The sequence below is a fragment of the Salmo salar genome, chromosome ssa09, assembly GCF_905237065.1.
Source record: "Salmo salar chromosome ssa09, Ssal_v3.1, whole genome shotgun sequence".
Classification (NCBI taxonomy): domain Eukaryota; kingdom Metazoa; phylum Chordata; class Actinopteri; order Salmoniformes; family Salmonidae; genus Salmo; species Salmo salar.
The window spans coordinates 134,210,753-134,231,949 of record NC_059450.1 but is presented as its reverse complement, the minus strand read 5'-3'; the positions used below and the strand labels follow the sequence as shown (position 1 = coordinate 134,231,949).

The window sequence follows — 21,197 nt, the reverse complement described above, 5'->3', positions numbered from 1 at the left end:
CTTCAACCCCATCCCCTCCTCCTTTCTGAGGAGGAGACCTTCTCCCATTCCTCACTTCCCTCATCAACTCATCTCTGGCCACTGGCTGCGTCCCCTCTGACTTCAAAATGGCCCGAGTTGCTCTATTCCTCGACTCATCTGACGTCAAAACCTATAAACCTGTATCCCTTCTTTCTTTTCTTTCCTAAACACTTGAGCGTGCTCTCTCTGATAAACTTTCTCATTATCTCTCTCAGAACGATCTTCTTGACCCTAACCAGTCAGGCTTCAAGACGGGTCACTCAACTGAGACTACTCTTCTCTGTGTCATGGAGGCTCTCTGCACTGCCAAAGCTGACTCTCTCATCTTACTAAATCTATCCGCTGCCTTTGACACCATGAACCATCAGATTCTCCTCTCCACCCTCTCGGGGCTGGGCGTTTCAGGCTATGCACACTCTTGGATTGCATCCTACCTGGCAGGCCACTCCGACCAGGTGACGTGGAGAGTATCTGTGTCTTCACCACGTACTCTCACTACTGGTGTCCCCCAGGGCTCGGTTCTAGGCCCTCTCCTCTTCTCTCTATACACCAAGTCACTTGGCTTTGTCATATCCTCACATGGTCTCTCATATCATTGCTATGGGGATGACACTCAATTACTTTTCTCCTTCCCCCCTTCTTCCACCCAGGTGGTGACACGCATCTCTACGTGCCTGGCAGATATATCAACTTGGATGTTGGCCCACCACCTCAAGCTCAACCTCGATAAGACAGAACTGCTCTTCCTCCCCGGGAAGGCATGCCCACTCAAACCCTTCTCAATAACGGTTCACAATTCCACAGTATTACCCTCAAAGAGTGCAAAGAACCTTGGAGTGACCCTGGACAACACCCTGTCGTTCTCCGCAAACATCAAAGCAGTGACACGCTTCTGCATTTCCATGCTCTACAACATTCGAATACGACCCTACCCCACACAGGAAGCGGCGCAGGTCCTAATCCAGAAACCTGTCCTCTCCCGTCTGGACTACTGCAACTCACTGTTGGCTGGGCTCCCCGCTTGTGCCATCAAACCTCTGCAACTTATTCAGAACACAGCAGCCCGCCTGGTTTTCAACCTTCCCAAGTTCTCTGTATGCTGATGATTCAACCATATACACATCAGCAACCACAGCTAATCAAGTCTTTTTTGGTACAAATCATTCCCTAAGTTGTAGACCTCAGCTGAATCTGGTAACGAATGGTTTGGCTGTTGAACAAGTTGAGGAGACTAAATTACTTGGCGTTACCTTAGATTATAAACTGTCATGGTCAAAACATGTAGATTCAATGGTTGTAAAGATGGGGAGAGGTATGTCTCTAATAAAGATATGCTCTGCTTTTTTGACACCACACTCCAAACAGCAAGTCCTGCAGGCTCTAGTTTTGTCTTATCTTGATTATTGTGGTCGAGTGCTGCAAGGAAATATCTAGTTAATCTGCAGCTGGCCCAGAACAGAGCAGCACGTCTTGCTCTTCATTGTAATCAGAGGGCTGATATAAATAATATGCATGCCAGTCTCTCTTGGCTAAGAGTTGAGGAGAGACTGACTGCATCACTCTCTTTATAAGAAACATGAATGTGTTGAAAATCTCTAATTGTTTGCATGGTCAACTTACACACAGCTCTGACACACACACTTACCCAACCAGACATGCCACCAGGGGTCTTTTCACAGTCCCCAAATCCAGAACAAATTCAAAAATGTGTACAGTATTATATAGAGCCATCTCATATTGGTCAAGTGAACAGCAAACCTGGTTTAATTAAACAGATAAAGCAACACCCCACGGCACGACACCTCTCCCCTATTTGACCTAGACAGCTTGTGTGTATGTATTGATATGTAGGCTACGTGTGCCTTTTGTATAAAAAAAAAGTGTTTATGTAGTTCTGTCCTTGAGCTGTTGTCTATTAATGTTCTGTATTATGTCATGTTTCATGTTTTGTGTGGAACCCAGAAGAGAAGCTGCTGCTTTTGCAACAGCTAATGGGGATCCTAATAAAATACTCCCCCCCAAAATACTCTCATGTTACCCCGCTCCTCAGCACACTCCACTGGCTTCCAGTTGAAGCTTGCATCCACTACAAGACCATGGTGCTTACCTATGGAACAGCACAAGGAACTGCCCCTCCCTACCTTCAGGCTATGCTCAAACCCTACACCCAACCCAAGCACTCCGTTCTGCCACCTCGGGTCTCTTGGCCTTTCCACCCCTATGGGAGGGCAGCTCCCGCTCAGCCCAGTCCAAGCTCTTCTCTGTCCTGGCACCCCAATGGTGGAACCAGCTTCCCCCTGAGGACAGCAGAGCCCTGCCCATCTTCCGAAAACATCTCAAACCTTACCTCTTCAAACAGTATCTTAAATAATCCTCCTCCTCACCCAAACATTTAACCAGCACTTGTACTTGACAACCCCGCCCCACCCCACTCCCCCTTCGCGCTCTAACTCTACTGACAGCTGCGTTATTGAGGAAAAATGTACTTTCTATGCCTGTGATATGTGGTTGTCCCACCTAGCTCTTAAGATGAATGCACTAACTGTAAGTCGCTCTGGATAAGAGTGTCTGCTAAATGACAAAAATGTAAAACAATACATTTAAAAAAAGGCAAATATAAGTACGGTCACTTTGGCACAAAGTTATTGATGCACTTATTAATGATGCCCGCAACTGATGTGGTAAACTCCTCAATGTTATCGGATGAATCCTGGAACAGTCCTGGAGATTAGCATCCGCTTCATCGGACCACTTCCGTATTGAGCATGTCACTGCTACTTCCTGTTTGAATATGCCAATAGGCCTAGGCCTGTTTGTTATTGCACCTTTGTTAACCAATCACCAGATGCAATTAAAACTTTTTTTTGTTGTCCCAAAGAAAGATACATGGGGTTACAATTTGGGGTTCAAATCAAGTTGCACCATGGTGGCTCAAACCACAATGTATTTATCAAAACATTTTACAATGTGTTAAAAACATCCAGCTTATTTTGGACGTTTCTGTGGATATAATCAAATAAGTGTATTCAAAGTGGTCCCTCAAACCTGAGATAAATATAGGCCCAGGCATATACCTGCATTTATTCACTTTAGGGAGCAGATATTTTAGAAAATATGATTTTAAGGTGCAAACCTCTTTAGGTCATGACGAAGAGAATGGCGCGCTAAAATGAACTATCCTACTGCTGAAGAATTCCCATGCATGAAAATATCATGACACTTTATATGCACTAGATGGAGACAATGTATAAACCCCAGTCAACAGCCCCACAAAGAGATTATATGAAAACATATTGAACAATGAATGCATTGAAACAACTAAGATGGACAGTTTTATAACTACAGCCCCATAGCAGTGTGTCCACCAGGCTGAGATGAACACATACTTGTAGAGATGAAAGCACCTACAGTTGGTTGCTATACTTGTGTATTGGAAGGAGGTCTTATGCAGAGGAGCATTGTTTTTCTATTTGTGAATGGCACCATTATATATGTGTGCCATTCATTAAAAAGTCAAGGACTGCAATCTTTTAGTACACAAAAGATACACAACACAAAACAAATGTGTCGGCATTTTGGGCTTTTCAAATAACTAACTTAATATTTATTGTAATGTATTCAAACTAGAGATATTTGCCAGATACATTATTAGAGAAATCGTAAGCGGAGCAACATTCCGCTGTAGAAAGACTGTAGTTCCATTATTTGAAATGTGGGGCAATATAATGAAAACATGCAGAAGGCCTACCTCAAGTTTGTACAATCATGACACAAATTTCTAGAATTTATTTACAACATGCCCTAACATGTCTACTAATTGGCTACTCTGTCTGACTGCAAAATTTTACTTTCCTCTCACTCTGCCTCTCTCTCTCTCTCTCTCTCTCTCTCACTTACTCACTCGTTCTCTCACTGTATTTGAGTTCTTCCTATTTAAATAGCTTTGAAAACAGAAATGTTAGTAGGCCTAGTTAGGGCAGGAGTTGAATTATGCTTTTTGGGAAACACTGAAGGCTGCTACGTGAGAAGGGACGCTATTTGTTAAAATTAGCATTAGACCTTCATGTATTATATTGTAAGGGTTCATAGGTTGTTAATAATTGGATACATTATTTACAGGTCAATTGTAAATTATTATATGGTATTATTGGTCAGGTCAATGTTGTTGCCCTAACAATTTAGGCTTAAGCCACAACATTAATGATTTGACCTATTGTAACAATTTACAAACGTCTATAAACATCTTCTAAACTCTTTATAAGCTGGTTATAAACCCTTTATAAACTCTAAACATAAAGGGTAGCTACTGCAGCCTATCTTATCCAAACTGACCACCATAAAGTAGAGACAGTTTGCTTGCTCTCAGCCTCTTTCAGATTGTTAACTTTATGGCACTGGTTTCCTCTCGAAAAGCTGCAGACAGTCGGCCCGACCAATCCCAGAACAGCAGAGTGACGTCATGGCATCTGCAGCTCATTGAGATGAAAGGGAATGTTGAGGGCTGTGCACAACTTCAAACCCAAGCTTGGCATCAAACAGCGAGCCCTCAGATAAACCAAACAAACAGACCGGGGATCGCGCAGAGGGAGGCGGCCCTGGAAGTGGAATAACAACACAACCAGATCTCGACGCCTTGCACTTTGCAAACTCTTTGCATTTCCACTTTATGATCCATCTGTCTTGCATGCAATTGTATCGAATTGTGAGGTTATTGTCATGCGATCATAATGACCTGTTTGTAGCGCTAGTGTCCGCCCTGTGATTGCGCTTTGATGTAGGCCTAGAGGCCGATCAGAGATCAGATTACATGCTTTAGATCGCAGCCATCCCCTGCCTTTGATCTCCACGCTGATTTTGTCTTCAATCCGGGGATTCCTCTGGACTGAAGCAGCGCAGCCGGGCAGAGAGCACATCGCATGGCTGGAATGGTCTGGAGCCCTATGCAGAACGCATAGGAGTGGATATCTGTCTGAAACTACACTCATTCAGCCAGGGAAAGGACAACTAAAGAACCGATCAGACTGCAGCAGCACATACCAGGTAAAACGTACAGAGGGCAGCAGTTGTTTTGTAGCCTATATGATTTTGAGACATTAAACAAACTGAAACTATTAACATACATGTTTTGACTTTTGATAAGATAATTCTGTCATAGCCCTGGCTGGTTTGAGGCATGATGACGCATCATTGTCCTCGCTGAATATATCAATTATCTCATCAAAAACATTGAAAAAACATTACAATGTTCCAACATAGTTGTTACAAAACCGGTATGGTGTCTTTATGTTGTGATTGGTCACAATGTCAACCTGTTTGGAGGAAAGTGGCTAAGAACAAATATGTACCTACTCATGATTATTGTGCTAATTTTCACTGGCAATACATTGGGCTTTTTGACACCAATCCAAGGTTCCACAATATTCCTTTATGTTTTTTGTTTGTTGTTGAACTGAGTAGAAATTCACATCTTCATTCTATATCTCTCTCTCTTTTCCAGACTCATTCCACAGTAGCCCCTCAAAATGGCCTGGATGTTTGGTCACACCTGGTTACTTCTACTGACATTTCATGTAATATACTCATCTCTGGTAAGTGTTCTGCATTGAATTTACCCAACTAGTGTGATATCAGGCTTTTGACAGGCCATTTATAGTCTGATCTGTGATCTGTAATATCCACGTATAATAGACTTTGTAACAGTCTCCATTCTAAGTTACTGTTGTCAGATCTGGCAGGACATCAATGTGTGGACGGACAGATAAAGTAGTCTACATAGTTTGAGGAGTAAAAGCCAGTGGGTGAAATAGTGGCACTATTGTAGGGGGATTACGCCCCACCTGGACTCGGTTCACATTATCTCTTACTGATGAAAGGCGTGATGAAACGCAGGAATCCCTAGCTGCTCAGTATCAAATGATTATTCCCTCTCAGGTTCCTGTGACGGCGGAGGAGGAGACCAGGGAATGCAGGGAACAGGAGTACAAGGATCAACTTGGGAACTGTAAACCCTGCAAACAGTGTGATGCAGGACAGGAGCTATCAAAGGTTTGAAGCCTAGTAATGTACCCTATATAGACAGTAAAATTTAGACATCAACAAATTATGTTCTCCTTAAGAGTGCCCTTAAATGTACTGCACTTTACATACAGATATATACATAGATAATATATAATATATATACAGTATATATACAGACTTAATATAAAATATGTGGGAAATGTAGTCCAGATGATTACACCTCAGTTGAACAAGTTTATAGCATGTTTCATCACAGTTGAAAGGAAAACTTGATCTATAAAATGAAAGAGCGTGAAACCATGATAAAACTGGATACTAACAGATCACTTAAATCATGTTGTAACTTCATAAACCTGAATAACCGCTGGATAAGATATACACTTGGTAAAAAAAAACACAGCTTTTTTTCGTGAAAGACCTGCATTCATCAATAGAATGGATTCCAGTGTTTGGAATAGTGAATATTATCCAGGGGACTAAGGTTATTTATGACTTCCTCTGTTTCATGGAGAAAAGGGCCAAATGGCTTCTGTGCTCTTTAATCAGTCACACCCATACTTCGACCCTCTGTTGCTGAATGGATTCCATTGTTTTCCCCCAAGTTCCCTGTCCAAGTTATTGTCTCCATTGTTTGAAGGAAACCATGCATAAACTTGCTGTACAGTGAGAGGGGAATGCCTTTTATCACTATTCTTGCCCATTGACATGGTGCTCTGTGTGGGCTGTGTAGAAACGTGTTGGAAGGCCATGAGCAAAGTTAGTTTAGCAATGCTTTTCCTCCTACCACTTCAACATGTGCTCAGCTAAGCACAGGTAAAAAACCTTCCATCTTATACTAAATTTCCCTCTCGCAACATCTGTTGCACACATACATTTCTACCAGGTTGCCTTTTATCTTGTTACACAGAGACATGCAGTCAGTGGTGGTACGCTTCAGTGGGCCCCATGTTTCTCTGCCAGTTCAACAGTCATGAATGCTAGACACCCTGGGGGTCCTGGTTAATAATTGGCTGCCTCATTCATTCTGAGTGGTAGCGGGAAGCCATCTCACAGTGGAGGGAGGCTCTAATAAGGCTGTGTGGCTGCCATAGAGATATATGGAATGTGATTATACCATCTTCTGGATGTCTGCCTCTATTGTTGTAAAGCAACATCACAAACATCAATTAGCTCTTCGTTCAGGGAACCATCAAAGCATCAGGGAAGTCCTTTATTAAAATGATCTGATATTTGTCATTTTCATCAGTAACTTATTAGCTAGCAAGGGTTGCTTTGTTTTTTGTCCTCATATCAAACATACATACTGTTAAGAACTACATTCCTGCCCCCCCCCCCCGGTCCCCCTTAAATCTGAACTCAGCCCCTTTAAGTAGGTAAACCTCCCTCCCCCCAGGCTGTAAATTCAGTCACCAGTGGTTTCAAATGACAGAGATAGCTAATATACGATTCACTCTGACCCAAGTGGTCTCAACAACAATCTTGATTAATGTTTTGACCAGGGCCCTGGAACTTGGAGAACGAACAGAGGATGGTATTTAACAAGCTTCCTGGCCTTGAGGGTCAGATTGTTGCGAGCTCTTCTGAGAATCACACAACTCTCACTTATGCACAGGTTTCTTTCTATTAAATCCTCGAAAATTACAGAAGTCCTCGCCTTGTCTTTCATCCAGCATTTCTTCACATTTGAGCAAATCTATGATTCCAAACAATATATACATACAGTACATAAAGTACACACAGGAGTGACTGCCCCACATATAGTGCATGCAAGCTGGGAACTGCATTAAGCCACTGGCAAAGAGGCAACATGTCTTTGAGTTGTAGACATTAGACATTGAAAGAGTGTGGCAGTGTGTGGAGAACATTAGATGGCACACTTTGTTAACAAACTCATATTGTTTTACAAACTCATTCATTACTGGATCAGATGACTGGCCCCCCTGGAGACTCTTGTGATTCCCTCCTGATCTCTGAAGTATCTCCCCGTCTGAACATGCTTTAACCCCAGCCAACCAGCTCTCTCTCTCTTCTGAACATGCTTTAACCCCAGCCAACCAGCTCTCTCTCTCTTCTGAACATGCTTTAACCCCAGCCAACCAGCTCTCTCTCTCTTCTGAACATGCTTTAACCCCAGCCAACCAGCTCTCTCTCTCTTCTGAACATGCTTTAACCCCAGCCAACCAGCTCTCTCTCTCTCTTCTGAACATGCTTTAACCCCAGCCAACCAGCTCTCTCTTTCATCCCTCCACATAGCTCTACCTCTGTGCTGTTTTGCTTGGCATTCTCACCAAAAACTAGATCTGGAGATAGGAGTAAAATGAGACTCGTAAGCACTGGCTTTTGTGCTCACTTTTTAGGCTAGATCAGCTCCCTTTAAATGAGACAGTAGCATTATGTGATTCCTGGCTGCATCCAAAGATGGGATACCTTGACAGCATCTTTATTGTAAAAAAAGGTGTTTCCATCCAATTACCAGAGACAAAGGACTGAATTAGATAACTCCTGGATGTTACAGCTCTGCCTGGGTGGAGAGGGGACAAGTTGGTTGAGTGCTCCTCTTGTTCTGTGCCCTGGCCTGTGTACATGGCAGCCCCTCTACTGCCATGCAGTGCCACATGGACAGAGTGTGCCAGCGCCCAGCTTTGTGGGGATCAATCCTCTTAAGGCCCCTTCATCTGGAAGTCGGACGACGCTCCTCTGTCCAAAACCACTCTAAACAGCTCTGCTCTGACTGCTTTGCAGCAGCTAGCCTTCCATGGCGTGCACTAGGAGAAACCCAGGCTCCAGGGTTCACCATCCTCCATGAATCAAAATGTTAACTTTACTCTCCGTTGTCATCATCTCCCTTCCCTCTTTTTCTCTCTCTCGCTCTGTCTCTCATCTTTCCACTGTTCCCTGCTCTGCTGGTGTGAAGGTCCTTATATGGAGAGCACACAACAACAGCTGCAGCCCTGTCATAGCCTTCCTCCGGCCAGAGCCAAGGTCCAATGTCGTCTCATATGTGTTTAGCTGAAATGGCTAAATTCCTCTATCTTCTGCCCCGACTCTGTGGGGCCATCACGGGATCCCATCTTTGCCTCGCTTTTTTTCTTTTCTTAGCCAGTCTGCCCACATTCTGGTGCGACTGCATGCCCAGGCGGTGAAACGAGACAAGGTCAAGGAGAGAAGTGCCCTGTTAGAATCTCACCTTCACGTTAATGATATGAGCACCCCGCCCCATCAATCAGCCTGGTCTGGGAATGCAGTGTGGCAACAGTGGTTTAATAGTGGACAGGGGCAGCTGCTGCAGATAACACAATGACTGATGTCATTCCAGCACGGTCCTTTTACTTGGCGTGGGATGCGATGATCAGCAGGATGTAAATGTTCCTATGACCATAGGAAAACAAGGTTGCCAGCCTCTGTGTGCCAAATAAATACTATATAGTATTGAATAGGAATTGCATTAACATTAGACCTACCACATACACCCCATTAGATATTTTTTGACAAAACAGAATAGGCTATATTCTCTTGTCCCCATTTTATGAGGTGTACCCATTAATCCAATAGTAAACAGATATACTCATGTTATATAGATAATATATACAGGGTGATAATACTGTATATCCAATATAGGTCCAGTAATATTTTCCATCTTAGATTCGCTATAGAGGTTTAAGCCTGACAACTGAGCTGATTCCATATTAGATCACTCATTCAGTAATAGATGCTGTGCTTTTTAAGTGCAGTACCCATTGTAGGACCAGGAGAGGTATTCAACTTCTTACTCTTGTGCACCTCTCCATAATCCCTGCCCCGTATCTAACTGAAGCGTTGCCTACATACACTGGCCTCTCAATCACCAGGGCACTCACTGAGTTGTTCCAGAAAGAACCAGTCATACATAAACCCGGCAATAAACTTGCAATAATACAACAGTGGTTGTCCCCGAGGGCCTTTATCTTTGAAATACCCGGCCATTCTGGGTCCTATTGCGGAAGGTCACGCATTGATCCTGAGTGTCAGGGAGATTATTGTCAGTGTAAGATGTTACCTTATGATCTTGGAAGTCAAGATCATTCTTTAATTCTAGACACCCTGGTCATCCTCCACATACAACACCCGTTCTGCCAGTCACATTCTGTTAAAGGTACCTAAAGAACACACATCCTTGGGTCGCTCCTCTTTTCAGTTCGCTGCAGCTAGCGATTGGAACGAGCTGCAACAAATACTCAAACTGGACAGTTTTATCTCATTCTCTTCATTCAAAGACTCAATCATGGACACTCTTACTGACAGTTGTGGCTGCTTTGCGTGATGTATTGTTGTCTCTACCTTCTTGATCTTTGTGCTGTTGTCTGTGCCCAATAATATTTGTACCGTGTTTTGTGCTGCTACCATGTTTTGTTGCTACCATGTTTTGTTTCTACCATGTTGTGTTGCTACCATGCTGTGTTGTCATGTGTTGCTGCTTTGCCATGTTGTTGTCTTAGGTCTCTCTTTATGTAGTGTTGTGTTGTCTCTCTTGTTGTGATGTGTGTTTTGTCCTATATTTATATTGTATTTTTTATTTTATTTTTAATCCCAGACCCCCGTCCCCGCAGGATACCTTTTGCCTTTTGGTAGGCCGTCATTGTAAATAAGAATTTGTTCTTAACTGACTTGCCTAGTTAAATAAAGGTTCAATAAAAATAAATAAATAACTCCACATTCAGAGCCTTTTTCCAGCTGCCCCCAGCCCCACCTCTCACCCAGGGGATTTCTCCTGTTAATCCCTCCAGGAATGTGGCTTTGGTTACGGAGAGGATGCCCGGTGTGTGCCCTGCAGAAGCAGCCGCTTCAAAGAAGATAGGAGCCTGCAGAAGTGCAAGCCCTGCCTGGACTGTGGCCTGAACAACCGCTTCCAGAAGGGCAACTGTTCCACCACCAGAAATGCTGTGTGCGGAGACTGTCTGCCAGGGTGAGGGAAGAGCTTAATCACTTACAACAACTACTCTACTTCTACTACCAGTGTACTATTACTCTGTTACTACAGATAAATGATCAAAGTATTGGTTCGTTACTGCACACAATCAATTAAACAGATTTCCTAATAATCCAATGCTATGTTGTGTTTAACAGGTTTTACAGGAAAACTAAGCTGAGCGGATTCCAAGATATGGAGTGCATACCATGTGGGGACCCTCCACCTCCATATGAACCACACTGTGAGGACTTACTTTCTCTTCCTTTACTAGAAGTTGTGTAACATCAGAAGAGCCTCTGAGGAAAATGTCTCATTATGTTGAACCATTCACATCAGGCCAAGGAATGTAGCCAGTGAAATTATAGGCAAAATAAGGAATATCCGTAGCTTGAATAAGAAGTTGAGAACATCATTAATTAAAACTATTGAACTCCAGGCTAAAAGTACAGCCAAGACCCCAAAAACATGTCAGGCCATAATGCCATAACAAAGCACATACCTTCATCTAAAACATGCCAGCACAAGGCCCTTAGAGTAATCAGAACCACAACCCCAATGGGTGGAGAAAATCACTGTTCATTCAGTAAATTCTCATTGAGCCAGCCAACTATGTTTTATGCCCAAATAAATGCTTAGTTTTACAAGCAGGCCCATAAATGTGGAAATGGATACTGCTAGCATAATAGTCGGTCTTGCCAGAGCTGGATTATTTTAGCTGGGACAATAAGACCCACTATCATCGCTCCATTCTCAGGGACTGCGGAAAACCTCTTATCTTAAGTAAAAGCCTCCATCCACATATTTCAAGACAAAAAGGAGCTGCAATGTTTTGAATAATAGTGTGGAAATGATTGCATCACATCATGCTTCTTTAGTTAGGCCTTGAATGAAATAAGAGAGTGTAGTGTCACATCATGTACAGTAAAATTCTTCAACTTTGTAGTGTAATTTGCTAGCATATATCCACGGATGTCTATGAAGCATTTCTTAAAGGGTTTTTTGTTCACAAAGCAGGGGATTAAATTCCAGTAGACCACCACTACTACTACACTACTACATCTCATTAGCCACCTTTTTCCGGCCATTATCAGTGATTAAGTATAACCTTGTGATTTTCGGCACTCACACAGAGAGAGTGGGCTAGCAAACTTATACCATTGGTAAATGAGTGTGACTTCCTGATGCTTGTGGAGGCCACAGCTGTTCCTTGAGAAGGTTTGGCAGCGTGTGTGTATCCAGCCAGGTCTAGCACCCCTCTGTTAGATAAATGAAGACGTCTCCAGGATATCAGACAACTTGAACTCACAAACTGAGTTTACATTTGCTCTTTCTGGAGATGGAAAAAAATCTACTTAGATTTAGTATGTAAATCTGTGTCACACCCTCAATATGAGCTTGTTTTACTACTACCATTTTTGGATAGGACAATAAATATTTATTTTCGAGCAATAACTGTAAAGCATGCAGTATTTGTCTAGACAGAGTCTACATTGACTAAACCATATGAAATCACCCTGAACATGGGCCTTGGGACATCTAAGTTATGCATGTCTGTATGTTTTCCTGGCTGTCTGGCTTGCCATTTTGATTGCAGAAGCCCATTAATCAAAATGGCCATTGTCTCCCAGAGAGAGCAAAGCTGGTAGTTCTATAGGGAGTGTTCCAAATGTTTGAAAGTCTTGATCTCTCATCCTCTAGTGTTATCTTGTGGAGGGTGGGGAAAACTTAAAGGGCAGATCATTATAATAGGCTACGCTGGCCCGGGGCGAAGCTGCAGCTGTGCAGGGAGGCCGCTTTTGGAGGAGGCCGTAAATCTTAACACACTACAGTCTCCCGGACAGTTTCTGGGGCAGAGTAAAAATTAGATTGTGTTTTATGGATTCCTTCAGTCGCTTTAATGTATTTCATCTGCAGGAGTTTCTTCTGTGTCACGGTAGGGCTGTAAAAGTTGTCTGGAGAGAGGCCGACCGTGGCACCCCCCAATCCCCAGCTCCAGAACCGTTTCGCCATTTTTACTCATTCCAAGCAGATTTACGCCAAGGTCATATGGGAATTTAGTCCGTCTTTTCTATTACCAAACCAATAATCATTGCTTCTTTTTTAAGTTGGAAGCTTAACAGTCAGAGAAATATTTTTAGACACGTGTATCTCAAACCAGGATTTCACAGCATACACAAAAGGAAGTCAGTCCAATTTTGTTTGAAGCAAAATGCAGACTCTTATCACCTCTTCATGCAACTGTAACACTTTCCCTAGAGATAGGGCCTGTGGCCAGGGCTACTCAAGACCCTAAAACTCATGACCCGACTGATATCCACCCTCATTTCTCTCAACTTGTTACATTCAGACAACTTTTTCTCAGTATTTAATTTCTTCTACTTCTACTTTCCTAACTTCAAAGGTCCATGTCATGTCTCCTGACCACTGACTGTAAAAAAGTAGTGTTAGCAGCATGCACAAAGTTATCTAGATTGAGTTGTAAACCAACACAAGCCAAATGAGAGGTCAACCCTTAAAATCAACTCCACCAAAACAAAGTCACTCAAGAGCCAATCAGGACTCCCGAGTGGTGCAGTGGTCTAAGGCAATGCCTCTTGGTGCAAGAGGCGTCATTACAGTCCCTGGTTTGAATCCAGGCTGTATCACATTCGGCCGTGATTGGGAGTGCCTTACGGGCGGCACACAATTGGCCCAGCGTCGTCTGGGATTGTCCGGGGTAGGCCGTCATTGTAAATAAGAATTTGTTCTTAACTGACTTGCCTAGATTAAGGTTAAATAAATACAAATGTTTTAAAGAATTGACATGAGTAAAGTGTTTATGCTCAGAGCAGCAAAGCGCATCACCACTGCCATAATCTAGTATCCATGTAAATGTATATACCCACAACCCCATGGCAATGCTAGTTTGTTTTTCTTGCAACACTGAAAGGGGTGTTGGCTGTATTTATGATAGGAAAGTCTGTTTAGTCAAAAATACAAACTCTTGGTTGTGGAGGGCTCATACCTCTTTGGCAATGGGAAGTCATTCCAGTTTCACAGCTGATGAATGTGGATGGGGTCACCATAAGTTTTCAGAAGGGGCCATTCATACTTCCCACTGGGCAAAAACGGGTTAAATCAATGTTGTTTCCACATCATTTCAATCAAAACAATTCACATGATGATGTTGAATCAACGTGGAAAACTGGTAGGATTTGAAAAAAGTAATCAACATAAGAGAATTTCTGATATCTTAACCTAAATCTAATGACAAGGTGAATTTTTTTGTTGATTTCACATTGAATTCACGTTAGTTGACTACGCAATCAAATGTAAATCAAAACTAGACGTCTGTGCCAGTGGGTTGGTGGTTCCCTGTCTCTTTGTGGCCTGTCATACACAAGGCCATGGCTTTAAGTTTGGCATTCCCAAAAGTCAACAGGGAGAGAGGAGAGCATGTATCAAAACAAGCAGTTTATTGGCAGAGTGCGGTGGGTTGATACGATCGGCAGGTGAGGTCTCCTCAATGGGCCAGCCTTAATCTGTGTTTGCTGCAGCTGTCTGGGAGTGATAAGGGCTGCCACTGGGCTGGGGGTGTGGGGAGACAGCTGTCTGGTAGTGATAAGGGCTGCCACTGGGCTGGGGGTGTGGGGAGACAGCTGGCTGCGGAGGGGAGTGGGGAGGGCTGGCTGGATCAGAGGCGGGACGGCCATGACATGGGGTTTCAACAACTGTACAGTGGAAGAAAAAGTTTGAGAGGTTTTCTGCACCATGGTAAGAAAATGATGTACCTTGCTTGTGTAAGCATGGGTGTAGGTGTTCAGTCAAATCTTTCAGCAAGTAATTTTGGATTACTTTGATAGAGGACTTTCCAAAAGATGGATAGGAAGCACATTCAAATATTTTCTTTGAAGTTGTTTGATTTAGTGGAGAATGTTACCGTATCCTCACAAAATCATCTCAACATATATCAAGTTATATTCCGCTATATAAACTGTCTAGTGTAATTTATGTATTTGCCTTGATCTGAACTGTCAAAACTGTTAGAAAATGGCACTTGGTTTCTGTCATAACAGTTTTGAAGACCTATCTCCCCTAAAACGTCCTAATCTTGTTTTAATAAGCCATTATCACCTGTTTGTTTACAATGTATATTTAAATGCTTATTTATTTTGCCACCGGGTCAAACTGAAATTTTAAGCTTCACCTGCAGTTTGGGATTTTTTTCTTCCTCAGATGGAATGTACAAATACCCTTATCCCCTATCCTCTATCCCGATGGAATATAAAACCTTTTGCCAAGGCTAAAGTAATGTTTACATTGCATAACAAAGGGCTCTTGAGTTTGAAAAGACCAAACCCACTCTGTTTTATGATTAATGTACTAAAAAGCAAACAACGATTGAAGGGGACTATTGAAAAATATTTTTCAAACAAAAAAGATATTAAACAGATCTCACACAATCACTATTTTCTCTATAGCCAGTCACTTTGTCATAGTAGGCGTAGTATTACTTTAGGTATTTTGTTTGCTCTCTATGTAAACCTACACATCAACTATGCACAGCTCTTGACTCACTTTAAATTCTATAAGAATGTAATTGTGATGAGGGAGAGTAACATTGACCTAAAATTTAAATCACAGGTAATACAATCACACTTCTGTTGCTTTTTGAAATAATATCAGTGGCCTTATTGCACATGTTTACTTTGTGACTAGACATCCGTCATGTACCAAATTATTCCCCAACAAAGTTTGTTTGCTTCGTTGAGGAATTAAGCAGGTAGTGATATCCGATAAAGAATCATTACATTTTAGTCATTGAATCTTAATTTAGCATAAGGAGATTGTATCTAATTTGTTATGACATCTGGCACATTAAGCCCTGATGTTCCATATCCGTGGGAAAGTGTTTAATGAGAAGCTGTCCTCAAGGCCAGGTCCCTTAATGTGAGAGTGTGTGAACAGTTTGGCGGTGGGGATCCTAGACAATGGCAGCAGTTGCAGTCATGGGATAAACACACATACACGAATGCGCACACATACACTCACACACACACACACACACACCAGGCTTGTTTCAAATGTCTGGCCAGACTACACAGACATAATGACGGGGCTGTGTGACTGGCATGAGAGGGCCTTGGGGTAGGGAGATGAATGACTGTAATAACTCATCCTCTGGAGGGGGGGGGGGGGGGATCTACTCCAGACATTCTCCTTTGAGCCTGTCTCCTTGGAGGACTCAGTGGGTCAAAGACAGCTACTACATGCCAGTAATAAACATAAACCTAGAATGGACACAATTCATGTGTAGAAAAATACTTGTTTTCAATATGGCCAGATTGTACTACCAAGGTCAGACAAAGACATGACACAGTCGACTCTAAAATATAGTTGTTCTAAAACTATACAATTGAAATGTTTTATTTAATTTAACTTTTTACAACTTCTACTGTAATTTCCGATGTTATTATGTCAGAAGAACTTCAGTGGTGACGTTTGATGCTCATATTGACCGTCTCTCTCTCCCGTCTCTATCTCTGCCCCTGCAGGCAGCGGGCGGGTGAACCTGGTCCCCATCCCCCCGGTGGTGACCAGCCCTCGGGACATGGCCCTGGCAGCAGTCATCTGTAGCGCTCTGGCCACAGTGCTGCTGGCCCTGCTCATCCTCTGTGTCATCTACTTCAAGAGACAGCTGCTGGAGAAGAAGCCCAGCGGTGAGTGACCAACTTGAATTTGAAAGAAGTCATTACAATGGTGTGGAAATCTCAGTGCAGCATTGGGACCAACAGGTGGCTTTGCTATTGAAATATAGCAGCTGCTATCTTGCACTTGTTTGGGGTCTCCATTATGAAAGAGTCTTTTTGCTTCAGCATCTCTAAGGTCCCAGGATGGTCCGTACAGTGGAGCAGAGTTGTCGTGCCTGGACCGACGGAAGCTCAATGACTTCCCTCAGCGCCCATGCTGTCAGTGTCACCACGGGCCAGGCCACACCTGTGGTAGGTCCTATTACTGGTGGGCTTCTACAAGCACATCATTCTTTATGAGCCTTGGTTCTCAAGCCGGTCACTCTGTCAAGTGGTATGGAGTCTTTGACTTTATGACTATGGTACTGGCATTACTGTACGCTGAGGCTTCTTGGCCAGGTCATCCATGCGTTCTAATGGTTGGCGGTCGGTCACACGGTTATTCCTGTGTGATTTCCAGGCCCAGTGCACCTGATCCCCTCCCTGTGCTGTGATGAAATCTGCAGTCTGGGCCGGAGCAGAGACACCAGCCCCTTCCAGTCCCAGATCAGCCTCAACGAGGGGTGAGGACCATGACACAACACCACCCACCTCCCCTAAAATCCATCAACCAACATTAATTAACCACCAATCAACATCACTTAACATTGTTCAACACCATCACACCATCATAATTCATCAACACGAATCACCATCTATTTTAGTACATGGATGCCCAGATATGACAGTCAGAAGAACCTGTAACAAGCACAGCAACTGATATTGTTTGACATCATGTCTCCTGGAATCCCAGAAAGACCTAGAAGTGCAGACAGACAGACAGACAGACAGACAGACAGACAGACAGACAGACAACCAACAGACAGACAACCAACCATTGCTGTGGTGGATAATGTTTGCAAAACCAAACAACATTCCTTTACACACCTCTGGTTCAGAACAGGAAGAGAAACACAGACAAGGCCAACAACAGTCTTGTTATGGTGTTAACTTTGGGTCTGTTTGGGAGATTACCGTCATAGAAGTGCCTCCCTGGGACTGTGGTTGGATCATTATTGCTGGGAATGGGAGAGATTTATGCTGCTGACACAGCCTCCATTTTCCCCTACAGATGCAGCATAGACCCCTGTGAGGAGAACGTCCTGGCCTGTCTGAAAGCCCATCCAGAGCCCTGCATCTCCAGAGAGGCTGGCGAGACATGGCCACTCATGCAGAACCCCGACTGTGTCGAGAGCTTGGGACCGCCGCGCTGCAACCCAGAACCCACAGAGAGGTGCGATGTGGAGGAAGAGGGTGAGGAGGGCGAGGAGGAAGAGGGGTGCACGTTAAGTGAGGACACACAGGAGAAGCCAACTGATCAGAGCCAGGAGAAGACTGGTGCCCTGACAGAGGTCCTCCTTCCAAAGCAGCAGCCATCTTCACTGGAAGGTCAGTGGTGTCTTGCTGTACGGTATGACCTTTAATGCAGACACAGACAGAATGGTCCTCTGTGTACATACAGTTTGAAATTGAGCGATGCTTGGTATATAACATACTTCAAATGCTCCCTTACTGTAGGGTAAGCTTTCCCAGTAATTATACATGAGCCAAGCCAATGAGCGATTAACAAACACAGTAACATACTATTCTTCACTGTGTTAAGAAAAGAGGAAAGTATGCAAGTGCAAACACTATTAAGCTCAGGAAACTAAAGGCCTTAGGTAAACTATGCCATGAAAGGAATGTGCTGCAAAGAAACATCACTGCTTTTCCTTCCCCCCAAAAAATATTTAGAATTCTTCTGCTTAGCAAGTTCCCCCCGGATTAATATGAAATGGAATCGATAAGAAATGGTTGTCCATTAAAACAGATAGACTGAAGCTTTTTCCATAAGTAGCGTGTATCTGCCAAATGGAGCTTCAGAGCCAGAGCAGACTGCCTGAACTGATGGAATCCAGTGAGTGGGAATGAGCTCAGAGCAGAGCAGCAGAAGCCCCAGCAAAACAGTCATGTAGAAAGTTACAACACAGAGGCTACAACACAGAGGCGTCAGGACAGAGAAGACATTCTGTGTCCTAACAGACTAGTTCAAACACACACACACACACACACTTATTTTACCATAACTGTTGCACACCCTTTGATCGGCAGGGACAGTGGTGTCCATGGAAACTGGAAGCAAAGATCGGGCCAGGCCGCAATCCTAGCCGAGCATTCTGATGTTATGCGAAGGGATATTGTTTTAACTGACTCGGTCCCTGCCTGGCCTGTGTTAGGTAGATAGATTACTAATGACCGTGTGTGCTTTTCTCCACTCTTTCTTTTTCCAGGATGACATGGATTTAGTTGGCTCGCGTTCCACCCTTGAACCACCCTGGACCGGAAAACAGTCCAGAAAGATCCCGTTTCAGATTACATTAGCCCACACACCAATTTCAAAAAAGTGTGTGGCACACAATCTCTTTCAAGTGGCTTGTGACCCACGGCCTTCCGTCACGCATCTGAAGCGACTATGTAAATAAATGCAAACAAAAGCACTTCACGGCAAAATAAAGCACAAGAGCAGAGACTGAAAAGAAATCTATGCACAACGTGATGTTGCCGTTCCAGAGGCTGATATAATGAAGTTCAAATGATGATAAAATGACTGTTGACTGGTACAAAGTAAATTGAAGCCATCCCCTTTGTTTCTGATGTCTGCTTAAGAATGTCTTACATCTACTTATGTAGTAAACTAGCAGCAACAGTATCACAGATCTGGCAGTGTGACTATTGGTGTGTCTTAATAACTGACAACGTCTCCTTAAAGGGCCTAAGAGAAGCATGTCAAAACGGACGTCTGTGATTTCTGGTGCTCATTGAAGACAGTCTAGATAATACTGAACAAGACCTTTTAAGGATTGGACCCTTTGTTTTCAAATTTTGCCTAAAATGACATACCCAAATCTAACTGCCTGGAACTCAGGCCCTGAAGCAAGGATATGGATTTTCTTGGTACCATTTGAAAGGAAATACTTTGGAGTTTGTGGAAATGTGAAAGGATTGTAGGAGAATATAGCACATTAGATCTGGTAAAAGATAATACAAAGACAAAACCAACAGTTTTTTTTGTTATTTTTTAGTACCATCATCTTTGAAATGCAGAGAAAGGCCATAATGTATTATTCCAACCCAGGTGCAATTTAGATTTTGGCCACTAGGTGGCAGCAGTGTACCTGCAAAGTTTTAGACTGATCCAATGAACCATTAAATTTCTGTTCAAAATGATGTATCAAGACTTCCCAAATGTGCCTAATATGTTTATTAATAACTTTTCATGTTTAAAACTGTGCACTCTCCTCAAACAATAGCATGGTATTATTTTACTGTAATAGCAACTGTAAATTGGACAGTGCAGTTAGATTAACAAGAAGTTAAGGTTTCTGCCAATATCAGATATGTCTATGTCCTGGGAAATGTTCTTGTTACTTACAACCTTATGCTAATCGCATTAGCCTACGTTAGCTCAACCGTCCCGCAGGGGACCCACCGATCCTGAAGAACAATGAGGAATGTTTGTGTGTGATATCAAATTGGTTGTAGATCTTGTAAAATAGAACATAGGTCAATATTTTTGTAACGTAGACATGACTGACTAGTGACAAATATGCCTGTTTTTTTCAGTTGCAGTATTGGTGGTTGTGCATACTTTTTATACACTTCCACAATTAACTTTAATTTGATATAATTGTCCATATTTGTAAATAAACCACTTCAACAAGACAAACTATGCGATCTTGATTGTTGTTCAAATATCTGTAGTGAATAGCACTGAAATGCCCATCTTAAATCCTAGACCAATGTAGACAACCTGCAATCATCACTACATCACACATACTACATTCACTTCAATATACAGTGGGGTCTCTTTCTGAAACTCAAGATATCACTTCCCCCAAAATAATATGATTGGATTTGGTTCAAAACAAGATACATACAAGTAATGAAAATAAAGCTTCCATTAGCGATTTCATATTTAGGACATTATTCATGGCTCTGTGCGATGTACAGTAGGCCTACATGTGGTTACAGCTACCCAGCTCGCTCCCTTTGATAGCATGTTCACACCTTGATTAACCATCTGAAGTAAGTCCCACCTCGCCGGGTGATGTCCCAGGTCTGATATCAGTGCTAGGCAAGTAAAGCTCCTGAGTAGTGCAACGGTCTAAGGCACTACTACAGACCCTGGTTCGATCACGGGCTGTATCACAACCAGCTGTGACTAGGAGTCCCATAGGGCAGCGCACAATTGGCCCAGCATCATCGGGGTTATGGGAGGGTTTGGCCGGGGTAGGCCGTCATTGTAAAAAAATAACAATTTCTTCTTAACTAACTTACCTAGTTAAATATAGGTTAAATAAAAAAAATTAAAAGGACATTGTATGGTGAGCAGCTGCAACCTCAGCCCCTAGTAATTACAATCCGAATCTGTTGAAACAGATGCAACAGCTGGTAATACTTGA

General features: G+C 43.0%; 1 protein-coding gene across 1 annotated transcript; it reads left to right on the top strand.

Annotated features, from left to right (window-relative positions):
- The first annotated feature begins 4,520 nt into the window (after positions 1-4,520).
- Positions 4,521-20,457, top strand: LOC106612986 (tumor necrosis factor receptor superfamily member 19). Its single transcript, XM_014214765.2, has 10 exons — positions 4,521-5,061; positions 5,519-5,609; positions 5,953-6,066; positions 10,803-10,981; positions 11,143-11,228; positions 16,522-16,686; positions 16,843-16,968; positions 17,177-17,279; positions 17,828-18,144; positions 19,026-20,457. The coding sequence occupies exons 2-10, from the start codon at positions 5,544-5,546 to the stop codon at positions 19,028-19,030; spliced, it is 1,161 nt and encodes a 386-aa protein (XP_014070240.1). The 5' UTR covers positions 4,521-5,061; positions 5,519-5,543; the 3' UTR covers positions 19,031-20,457.
- The last annotated feature ends 740 nt before the right edge of the window (positions 20,458-21,197 follow it).